The sequence below is a fragment of the Erpetoichthys calabaricus genome, chromosome 7 (genome assembly GCF_900747795.2).
Source record: "Erpetoichthys calabaricus chromosome 7, fErpCal1.3, whole genome shotgun sequence".
In the NCBI taxonomy this organism is placed as follows: domain Eukaryota; kingdom Metazoa; phylum Chordata; class Cladistia; order Polypteriformes; family Polypteridae; genus Erpetoichthys; species Erpetoichthys calabaricus.
Window position 1 is genome coordinate 68,242,917 of NC_041400.2, and position 11,558 is coordinate 68,254,474.

General features: G+C 38.8%; 1 protein-coding gene across 4 annotated transcripts in view; it reads right to left on the bottom strand.

Annotated features, from left to right (window-relative positions):
• zcchc9 (zinc finger, CCHC domain containing 9) overlaps positions 1–5,493 on the bottom strand; it is a 45,879-nt gene extending 40,386 nt beyond the window's left edge. Inside the window, exon 1 of one of the 4 annotated variants that reach the window (XM_028804699.2) lies at positions 5,372–5,493. In XM_028804699.2, the coding sequence (XP_028660532.1) occupies positions 5,372–5,478 (107 nt within the window). In that variant the 5' untranslated portion in view covers positions 5,479–5,493. The other 3 variants (XM_028804702.2, XM_051929629.1, XM_028804701.2) reach the window with 3 other exon arrangements.
• Positions 5,494–11,558: the final 6,065 nt, after the last annotated feature.

Here is an 11,558-nt window from a genome sequence, read left to right on the forward strand (position 1 = left end):
TTCATGTCTCACGCAAGAGGCTTGCTGCGCCATGTGCGACCTTCAATGAAATACAGTGATCCCTTGCTATATCGCGCTTCGCCTTTCGCGGCTTCACTCCATCGCGGATTTTATATGTAAGCATATTTAAAGCATATTTTTTGCTGGTTCGCGGATTTCTGCGGACAATGGGTCTTTTAATTTCTGGTACATGCTTCCTCAGTTGGTTTGCCCAGTTGATTTCATACAAGGGACGCTATTGGCAGATGGCTGAGAAGCTAGATTGCTTACTCTTCTCTCTCTCTTGCGCTGACTTTCTCTGATCCTGACGTATGGGGATTGAGCAGGGGGGCTGTTCGCACACCTAGACGATAAAGATTATCTTCACGTTGCTATCTTTTGTGCAGCTGCTTCCTGAAACGACATGCTGCACGGTGCTTCGCATACTTAAAAGCTCGAAGGGCACGTATTGATTTTTGACTGAAAAACAAACTGTCTCTCTCTCTCTCTCTCTCCCTGCTCCTGACGGAGGGGGTGTGAGCTGCCGCCTTCAACAGCTTTGTGCCGCGGTGCTTCGCATACTTAAAAGCCAAACAGCCCTATTGATTTGTTTGCTAGAGATTGTTTTCTCTATCTATGTGACATTCTGTGCTCCTGACACGCACTCCTTTGAAGAGGAAGATATGTTTGCATTCTTTTAATTGTGAGACAGAACTGTCATCTCTGTCTTGTCATGGAGCACAGTTTAAACTTTTGAAAAAGAGACAAATGTTTGTTTGCAGTGTTTGAATAACGTTCCTGTCTCTCTACAACCTCCTGTGTTTCTGCACAAATCTGTGACCCAAGCATGACAATATAAAAATAACCATATAAACATATGGTTTCTACTTCGCGGATTTTCTTATTTCGCGGGTGGCTCTGGAACGCAACCCCCGCGATGGAGGAGGGATTACTGTAATTTATCACAGCACTACTGTCTCTTTCAAACGTACTATCCTCCAATTCCTGTCCTTCCTTCTTATTTCTCTAAAAACCCAATCGCCACACAATCAGCGATGTAATAGACATGAAGCCATCTGTAAGCTTAGAATACCGATTCTTCAAAACTTTTAAGGAACATTGAAATATCTTCGTAGTACGTGTTTAATTATTATATCCGTCTATCTTTCCAGTGTCGCGTCAGCATCAGCAAGAATACAATGCAATGCAGGAACAATTACTGAACTAGGTAGCGCTGAGGCACCGTGTCCTCACATGTTTAATTATTAACAATACAGATTATTTAAATGAAGTTAAAGTTTTATCTGTATAATATAATCAACATATTTTGCTACATTTCATCTTAAAAATGAATACCGTCATCATATGTAAATACGCGCTTTATAAAGTGGCGCAGGTTGTGCAATATTATAACTGTATCCCAAGTTTACAGTGAGGCGATTGTACTTATAAGTACAAACAGTTCTACAAGGAGCACTTGATGGACTGATTTAGTGCGTTTATAGTTCTTGGGATGAAACCTTTTCTAAACCGCGAAGTCCGTACAGGGAAGTCTCTAAAGCGTTTTGCTGTGGCTCAGGCAGCGTCTGCTTCATGCTGTGTACCGATAATTCTCTTTCCGATCAGCTGCTGCTGTGATTTCCCACTCAGATACAGTGATATAAATACTCCCGAGTAATATGGAAAAAGATGACCTGCTGTTACAACCCTTAACGGGAGCAGCTGAAAGAAGAAGATGCAGTGAGAGTTACAACGCTAAAGCAGTTATGGTATTTGGAATACTATGGCTATTCCCTGGACCATTATATTGTTTGTTACAGGTTAATTACAATCAGATGCATTACACTAATAAACAATATGCAGTTAATTTCAGTGTATTTATAAAGCCGCGCCAGGAATGTGGACCTAAGAAAGAAAGGGTGATCACACAGGAACAGTAGGACTGCTTTGACGCTGGGTGCCGCCAGTCTGCAAAACCGGGCGGATAAATTGCGTATGCCAAGGTATGAGTTACTGTGGAAATGTGTGTGGCTTTACGCCAAGTTTAGGTTTTATACATCGTGATTTGAGCGTGGAAACGCTCGTACGCAACATTTCTGTGCGTACGCACCGTTTATACATGAGGCCCCAGGTTCCTTCTTGCTTATTCTGTTCACAATCAGAACTGTTCTATTACGTCTGCCGTTAATCTCTGTACCAAAAAAAATGCAAATGTCTAAAGGATTATTCTTAACTGCTCATTCTCTGGTTTCATGAAATATATTTTGTTGCTTTTTTTCTGAACTTTCTCTACGATTAGATAGATAGATAGATAGATAGATAGATAGATAGATAGATAGATACTTTATTAATTCCAAGGGGAAATTCACAATTAACAGATTATGTTAATTGTGTGTTACCAAAACTGCCCACACTTACTATATTATTCATTTCTTAGTTACTTTAAACAGTCCTTCTACACCAAAGGTGAAGTGCATAATACTTGTAGATATAGTTTGTAAAATACCTTGTTGTGGCACTACCCAACAATGTACTTCAAATTTAACAACTTTCATGTTAAGAGGTTGGGGAAAAAATACACCTTTCCTGAATTGATTTAAATAGTTCAGTTTTTATATATTGAGAGAGACTAGAGTTTTTTTTTATTTCCATTATATTATTATAAATGTTAATAAAATGTAAATATATTTGTTTTACCAATATTCACACTAAAGCAGTTCCTCAATACATGTCTGAATCTACTGTAGAGCTGATTAAGCTTTAAAATAACTCTAAAGTTGCACCACTGTCTAGAATACAGGAAACTCTTGCAAGCATATAGCTCCCTCTCATCCAACTATGGGCAACAATAGTTTACACTATAGTTTGAACTTTCCCATGCCTATAAGACATCTCTGCCTGTCTTAGTGGCATTGAGAGGAATTAATTGGGGACTTTCCAGTATAAAAACATACCTGTACACATGCCTCTGGTGCTTGGCTTTAGCTAAAACATACTGCAAATATGTTTTGAATCGCCTAGGCCAGGGGTGGGCAAATTCAGTCCTGGAGGGCCGCAGTGGTTGCAGGTTTTTGTTCCAACCCAGTTGCTTAATTAAAAACCAATCCTTGCCAATTATTTAATTGCATGGCTTGCTAGTGCTTTAACTCTGCCATGTCAGGTCATTCTCATATCCTAGATTTATTTTCCTTTCTAAGGATATCATCCAAATGATTTGAAGTCTAAAACAGATGAGTAATTCTCAGTGCTTCACTTTTTTCTCTTCACTTTCCTTCCAAGTATTTAAATAAACCAAATAGTGCGTGATAAATACACACAGGTGTAAATGGTAACAAGCTAAATGGAGAAATGCTGGTCTCTTTTGTCATTTGCTTGTTATTGCTAATTAGGAACAATTAAAAACCAAGAATGCAGCGGTTTAAGACTAAAATAAGCAATAAGGGTTCAAAATCTTAACGAGCGAGACAACTAAAGTGAAGCTGAAGTGTTACTTGAGCAATAAGGGCTTCTTATTAAGCAATTGGGTTGGAGCAAAAACCTGCAGCCACTGCGGCTCTCCAGGACTGAATCTGCCCACCCCTGGCCTAGGCCTCTGCTTTCACCAGTGGTGTGCTTCTTCATATTATGAATTAAACCTATTGTCAGCATAAAATTATGCATTGCACTAAAGAAACATCAACCAAGTTCCAATCAGCACATATTCTTCACAAGTGTACAGAAAAAAATACAGCCTAAAAAGGACTTAAAACCACTGCATAGCCCTGTAGTGGGGAACAAAAACATTTTTTACAAGGAAAGACTAAAGATGTATTAGTGATTTAACTTTAAAGGAATACTCCACCCAAAAGGTATATATTTTATGTGTTACTTACCCCATGTACTTTGTAGAGATAGCCAGAAAAAAAAATCTAATCTCATATCTTCATATTCAAACAATGTGAAAAACGTCCAAGAATAAAAGTAAAACAATTTCTCATATTACTTGTGCCACATAATCCATATGTCCATTATCTACATGGTCAAAAACGTGCCTTTTTGAATTGAAGACAGGTCTCCTGATCACCTAAGGGGGTGGGGGCCTTATGGGTCTTCAATTCAAAAAGTCCTTCCCACGAGTTATTTTAGTACTAGTTCCCTATTTATGACGCATATTACCTTTTGGCGAAGTACTTTTAAAACTGTATTTTACCAAAACAGCATGTATTTTTGCTCGTTTTGATAAAGATATGGTTTATGAGACAGCAAAAAATGTTTTCATGGACTTTTTCACATCATTTGCCGTTGAACATAAATGGTCACTAATGACCTGTTAATGTCGTAAACGTCTTTCTCTCATTTCTGCATTAAAACATGAGATTAAAAATTCTCTGTCTCATCAAAAAATATTTTTGGGTGGAGTATCCCTTTAAGTGTTTTTATTTATGTATTTATTTTTGAAAACTTTAGGTGAAAAGGCATACCTGACATGACAATATGCTGCATGCAACTCCTTCTCACCTATAAAGTATACACGTTTCAAAACATACAAGGTTTACTTTACACGATCCTCTATCACAGTAAGCGGGTGGGAAATTCAATCAATGTGCTCGGACTCAAAAGAGCAAGGATTAATTGGTTAACTCGGAATCTCGAAAAGCTTTTTCAAAACATTCAACGGCCAAAGAAAACTCAACAAACAGCTCGAAATACGAACTATATTTCACTTTTTAAAGATGCTTTGTGGAATAGAAAAGGGAAGGCTTCTAAATACCACTTTATAAAAGAAAACATGGAAATGTACAAGCCCAGTAAAGAAAATTGAAATGAACATTAGATGAACTTGACGCTCGTGTAAAGCAGATTCCATTAGATTTAAACTAATTAGACTTTTATGGAGGTTGATTAAAACAAAAACGGCACGTTAACTGACACATTCTTTATACGTGTGTTGTAAATCTGCGTCTCGGGTACACTTGTGAATAAGCCAGGAAATGCGTCCTATCAGGCATAAAATAATTCTACATGAACGCAAAGTTGCGCGGATATTCTTAACAATAAGACAACTCTCCAAACCATCTGCTTAACAGTGTACAAGAAACACGCAGACTACGCTTACAAAAATTGATGGCTTCAGTATTGTAAATGCTTCAACTTGTTGCTCTTCTCGTTATGCATTTCGATTCATTAACCTTGTGGTCATAAGTTAATTATTTTTCTTTCCTCTCATAAAATGCATTACAAATAAAACGTACCTTATATAAGTTGTTGGACGTAATCTAAAACATAACGCAAATCCGTTTTAACAATGTGGGTATTATGTAGTCCTGAAACTAATTGTCTGTTGAAGAACTAATGATACCGTTGACAGAAATAACATAAAAAAAAAAAATTAAATCGGCTCACGTTTACTCACTTGAGAGACGCGTATGGCTTCCGGAAACTATGTGCAACCGTGTTAGTAGTCCGGGTTTCATAACTAAAACGCGAATGAAGGTTCCATTTGGCTTTGGCTTTAGTCATTAAGGCTCAGGTTGCTAAAATGCATACTATATCTATTACAACAGCATTGCTTTGTAGTAGAAGAGACCGGGTACTGAATTGGCCTGCCTTCAGTCCAGACCTTTCATTAATTGAAAATATTTGGTGCATCATGAAACGAAACATATGACAACAGAGACCCAAGACTGTTAATCAGCTAGAATCCTATATCAGATAAGAATGGGACACCATTCCTCTCCAGAAGTCCAGCAACTGGTCTCCTCAGTTCCCAGATGTTTACATACTGTTGTTAAAAGAAGAGGGGATGATATACATTGGTAAACATGGCCCTGTCCCAACTTTTTTGAGAAGTGTTGTTGCCATCAAATTTAAAATTACTTTATTCTTTTCTTAAAATGGTATATTTTCTCAGTTTAAACATTTGATATGTTTTCTTTGTTCTACTGTGAATAAAATATGGGTTTATGACATTTGCAAATGGTTGCATTGCGGTTTTATTTACATTTTACACAGCGTTTTAGGAATTGGGGTTGTACTTATGGACTTCACTGTAAATACTGTATATAATTTGAGTTATGGAGTTAGTGAAGGGCTGTGTCAACATGGATCTACAAAGATAAAATAGGGTTAAAGGAAACACAGGCAAATGGTAACCCTGTGTATAGCCTTCATCAGGTATGCAACTGAAAAGGTAAGAGTGGGTAACAACATTTAGGAGGAAAGAAAACCTTGGCAGACAAAAGGAAAAAAGGTGTGAGTATTTGAGAAATAGCTGCCATTACAGAAGATGAAGGGACAGATTCAAATGTTAGTGGGTCATTAAGACCTTGTGATCAAAAGGCTGAGCTTAGCATTTTCAGTTTTTCTTTGAAAAGTGTCTTTAAAGCCTTGTGAAAGAACACAAAGAGAGTGATCAGCTTGGCTATAATCAAGGGATGTGAAGTGTTCTACAGTAGGCTTGTAAGACTCTCTGATCCTGCCAGCTCAAACATGCTCCCTGAAACTGCCCTCTAATCAACTCCCTGTTTCACCTATGTAAATAGTTGGACATGTCCTTAAGGAAATGCAGTTGATAAGATTTTCAGACAGGTAAGAGTGCCTTTGTCTAATATTGAATTTACCAGAGGCACCAGATACAAGGGTATTGTTGGTGATATATTAGCAAGTTACAAAGCAGATCCTGCTGTCGCTTAAAGTGCCTGGTGAGGAATGTGGCTATCCTCTGTGAAGTGAGCTGCTAACAAAAAGTTTGAGTAGAATAGGTTGTCAAAGTAAGGAGGTCAAGGAAGTGTTAAAAATGGCTCTTGTGGAGGAATCAGTCTGCAAAATTGGGATATTTTGTTTGATGACCCGTGGGATACAGATTTCATTATTGTGGTTCTCCTTAGAGTGGATGTTACAAGGCTACTCTTGGCTTGATTAAGGGTATCCTCTATCAATGAATAAACACCTCATTCTGAGTTCTTCACTGTTCACTGCAGAGGGGGACGGAGTCTAAGGAACTGTGAAAATTGTACAAAGTTTCTAATATGCAAGGGATGGAAGGATCTGTACAGAATGCAAGTGAGCGAGTTAATTGGCTTGTAATGAAAGAGGTTTTAAATCTAGGAAAGCTGCTATCTAGAAATGGGAGAGTTGTGGTAGAAATGGAAACTAGTGAAATCAATTAATTCCTGTAGCTGGCTTCTGAAGCGAGAGGCACCACTGACACGATCATCAGTATATCTTTTCTACATATCCAGCACAAAAACTTGTTAAGAAGAAAAGAAACACTATTCGTCCCAGCCAAAAATGACATTGGCATAGCTATATTTCGTGATACTGACTTACTCAGTCAATGAAACTGTGAAGAACATTATCTGTCTAGTTTTTTGATTTTTATATTAGGCCCACACATCTGAAATTATTAGGAACTGAAAAGAAACCCATCAACATATTTTTGAAAAATTTTTTTTTGCATTACATCATTACAGAAAAAGCCTAGTCCTGAAACCTCAGACCTGATGATATCAGATCAACCAGGTTCATAATAATACATTTTATTTATTTCTAGATGCCTTTCTAAACACTCAAGGACACTGAGCAATAGATAAAACACAGATTATAATCAAAACTAAAATACAAAAATTAAAATCAGACAGAGCAATTGTAATCAAAGAGAAAAAGCAGTCTTAAACAAATGAGTTTTAAGTTTAGATTTGAAAAGTGAAAATGATTCAATATTTCTAAGCTCAGATGGTAGTGAGTTCCAGGGCTGTGGAGCAGGGATGCATTAACTGCAGCCAAGAACACACATTATGGCAAAATAATACAAAGTGGCCATGATAACCCAAGAGTCTTGTTCTCTGTCATTAATAAACTACTTCAACCTGCATCTGGCCCAGTTTCTTCCTCTGCTGAAGTCTGTGAAAATATCCTCCACTTTTCCTACAATAAAATTGAAGATCTAAATAATTCAACTAACATCTGTTTATATCTTTCATTTTCTTCCCACTCCATCCAACTCTTTTTCTAAATTTTCACCAGTCACATCTGCATTTGTTAATAACCTACTTTGTAAGATGAGGCCCACTACCTGTGTACTGGACCCCACCCCACCACACTTCTTAAATCCTGCCTTCATGCCATAATCCCAGCTGCAATGACAATAATAAATACATCCCATGACACTGGCTTTGTGCCAGCTACTTTTAAAATTGCTTCTGTTTTTTTTTTTTTTTTGGTTCTTTATTTCGCCTTATTCAATTTCTTGTATTAGGAATTTGTTAGTTTTCGCATACCCCTTGGGGTCGGAGTGCAGGGTCAGCTATTGTACAGCGCCCCTGGAGCAATTGAAGGTTAAGGGCCTTGCTCAAGGGCCCAGCAGAGTAGGATCTCTTTTGGCAGTGACAGGGATTTGAACTGGCAACCTTTGGGATACCAGAGCAGATCCTTAGCCTCAGAGCCACCACTCCCCCCTTACCCTTACACCCGTTACCCCACAGTTAAAAAAGTCTGGTCTTAATGCTGACAATCTTAAAATTTTTTCTGACTTATCTTTTCTGTCAAAAGTTCTTGAGTGTGTTGTAGCCTCCCAACTCACCAATTACTTAACCTCTAATAAATTGATAGAACCCTTTCAGTCTGGTTTCAGGGCACAGCAAAGCTGTGAAACTGCTCTGCTTCAGGTAACTAATGTTTTGCTTGTGGCATTTTGTTAGATTTTAGTGCAGCATTTGACACTGTCAGACATGACATTCTACTATCCAGAATGCAGAACATGCTAGATATCTCTGGCACCCTCCAGTGCTATCTGACTGACAGGCAAGAGATTGTTAGTCTTGGCAACAGCGGATCCAGCTCTGTGCCAGTCACACAAGGGGTTCTTCAGGGCTCTGTTCTTGGCCCTCTGATTTTCTATATCTATATGATTCACCTTGGCCATATCATTTGTAGCTATGGACTGGGTTATCATTTTTATGCAAATAATACTCAACTCTATTTCAATGTAAAAAGTGAAACTTCATCAGAACTTTCTCACCTCACAACTTGCCTCAGTGAAATTAAAACTTGTGATGGAACTGAACTCTTTAAAATTAAACTGCAACAAAACTGAACTGCTGCAAATTGGCACTAAAGCACAACTTAAGAAAATGAGCTCCTTTTCAGTCACTATTGATGATGATTTCATCAGACTTTCTTCTAATGCAAGGAATCTTGGTGTCATTTTTGATTCCTCCCTTTTTTATTGCTCACACATAAATCACATTAAAAAACTTTCCTACTTTCACCTCCATAACATATCCCATGTCTGCTCATTCCTCTCCTTTTCTAATGCTGATAAACTTGTCCATGCTTTTATCACATCCCCGCACCAATTACTGTAACTCTCTATTGGCAGGTTTCACTTCTAATCTTATATCACAGCTCCAGTTGATTCAAAACTCTGCTGCAAGAGTCCTAGCACAAACAGCAACAGCCTCCACTGAAACCCTGTGTCTTACAGAATTTAATATACAATTCTATTATTAACCTAAAAAGCTTTAAATGGCCTCACACCGGGCTACATCAGTGACCTTCTCCATCACTATGCTTCTGTTCACCCACTAAGGTCCTCTGATTCTGGCAATCTTGCTGTGCCCTACACTAACCTGCACTCTATGGGTGACAGGGCCTTTAGCTGTATAGCACCCAGACTTTGGAATGACCTCCCTAAATTAATTAGATCAACTGACTCTTTCTTTTGAAAAACAACTTAAAACTTGTCTGTTCAGGAAGGATTTTAACTTAACCTGGCATTCTGCTTCCTCTTTCAGTCTTCCTCTCTGTCCACATCCTCAGTACAATTTATGTGCGTGTTATATCACAAATGATGTTATTTGTTAGGTTTTCTTTTAGTACTGAATCTAGTATTTTACTCTGGTTTTTTGTCTTTTATTCTGTTTAATGGCTTTGTATATCCTGTACCTATCTGTTTTAATGTTCTATTCAGGAAATATCTGCATCCAATGTTACATACTGTATACCTGCTGTTTCTTTATGCGACTCTGTGAAGTGCCTTGAGCACGGGAAAGGTGCTATATAAATAAAATTTATTATTAATATTATTAATATTATTATTACTTGAGAAATCTTGTCCTAAATTGTACGGTCCCAGTTAAACATGCCTTCATATTTTTATTACAGATTTCATCTCATTTCTTCTTCCTATCTGCTTTCCCTAATGAGGGTCACAGTGGCAGCAGGTGGCAAACAAGATTCTCCTGTTCCCAACTACAGATTCCAGCTGTTCTGGGGGACTTCTCAGGTGTTACCAAGCCAGCCAAGCAATATAATTCCCTCTAGTGTGTCCTAGGTGTGCTGCAAGGTCTCTTGGGTTAGCCGCCCATGGGGCAGTCTTACAATATGCCTAAACCACCTCAGCTGGCTTTCCTGTATCACAGATTTATGACTTCTAATTTATGAACATGTTCATATTTATTTTTGTGAAGTTCAATTTATCTTATAATTTCAACTGAGCAAGAAAAAACAAATGCTCTGTCTTTCTATTATAAATTACGTTTCCTTAGTTTTCTGATTTAGTCACATTACCAATACAAGAATAATGTGACATTCTTGCCTGTTATGTCACATAAATTGGCAGGGTGAAAGAACTTGCAGTGCTTTTTTGCATAGATGTAATCTACTGGTAGGGTTGTACAGAAAGTTCATGGAAAGGAAGTATGCTATAAATAATATAAGAGATGTAGGTGGTACACCGGATAGACAGGCATCCCAGCATGGAGTCGGGAAGATCCCTTACATGGACGGGAGGCCTCGAGTTCACAGAAAGGCATCTCTGCCAAGAGAGGGAAGGATGTCACACCCAGACAAGGCTGCCCTAATGGATGGACGCAGAGAAGAAGATTCCTTACCCGGACGGGAGGCCTTGGGCAAATTGACAGGCATCCCGGCTGGAAATGGTTCCAGTACTTTCCCTGGATGGGAGAAAAGAAAAGAAGGACAGTGAAGGACGGTCTCTGAGGAATGTTTATTCCACCTAGATGCAGCCCTCCATATCAGTGCCCATTCAGGAACCAGCAGGGAATACCGTGAGTTTTAGTCTGGCAGCAGAGCTGTGCTGTGGTCTGAGGTGGCGCAAGGAGCTGCTACAGGGAGATGCACTCCCCAATACAGTGGACTTCCTTATGACCTGGAAGTACTTACAATGGGCAGCAGCCCTGGCACTGAAAGTACTCCCAGGTTCTCAATAAAAGGGCCTGCACTCCCTTGTCCAGGAGAGTTAGAGCTGAGAGGACATACAGCAACACTCAACTGGTGGATGGCAGTGCGGTGGTAAAAGGAGAGGAATTGTGAGGTATTGTGGAGAGAGAGAAACTGTGCTTGTTACTTTTGAGGTATTTTGGATAATAAACATCCTTTGTGATTGTGGTTCAGGCTCGCTGGTGGCTCAGTTCCATCACAGAGGGTAATACACCTCTTCTGTTCCGTTGTCTAGTGCAGGGGTGGGAAGATTCAGTCCTGGAGGGCCGCAGTGGCTGCAGGTTTTTGCTCCAACCCAATTGCTTAATAAGAAGCCCTTATTGCTCAAGTAACACTTCAGCTTCACTTTAGTTGTCTCG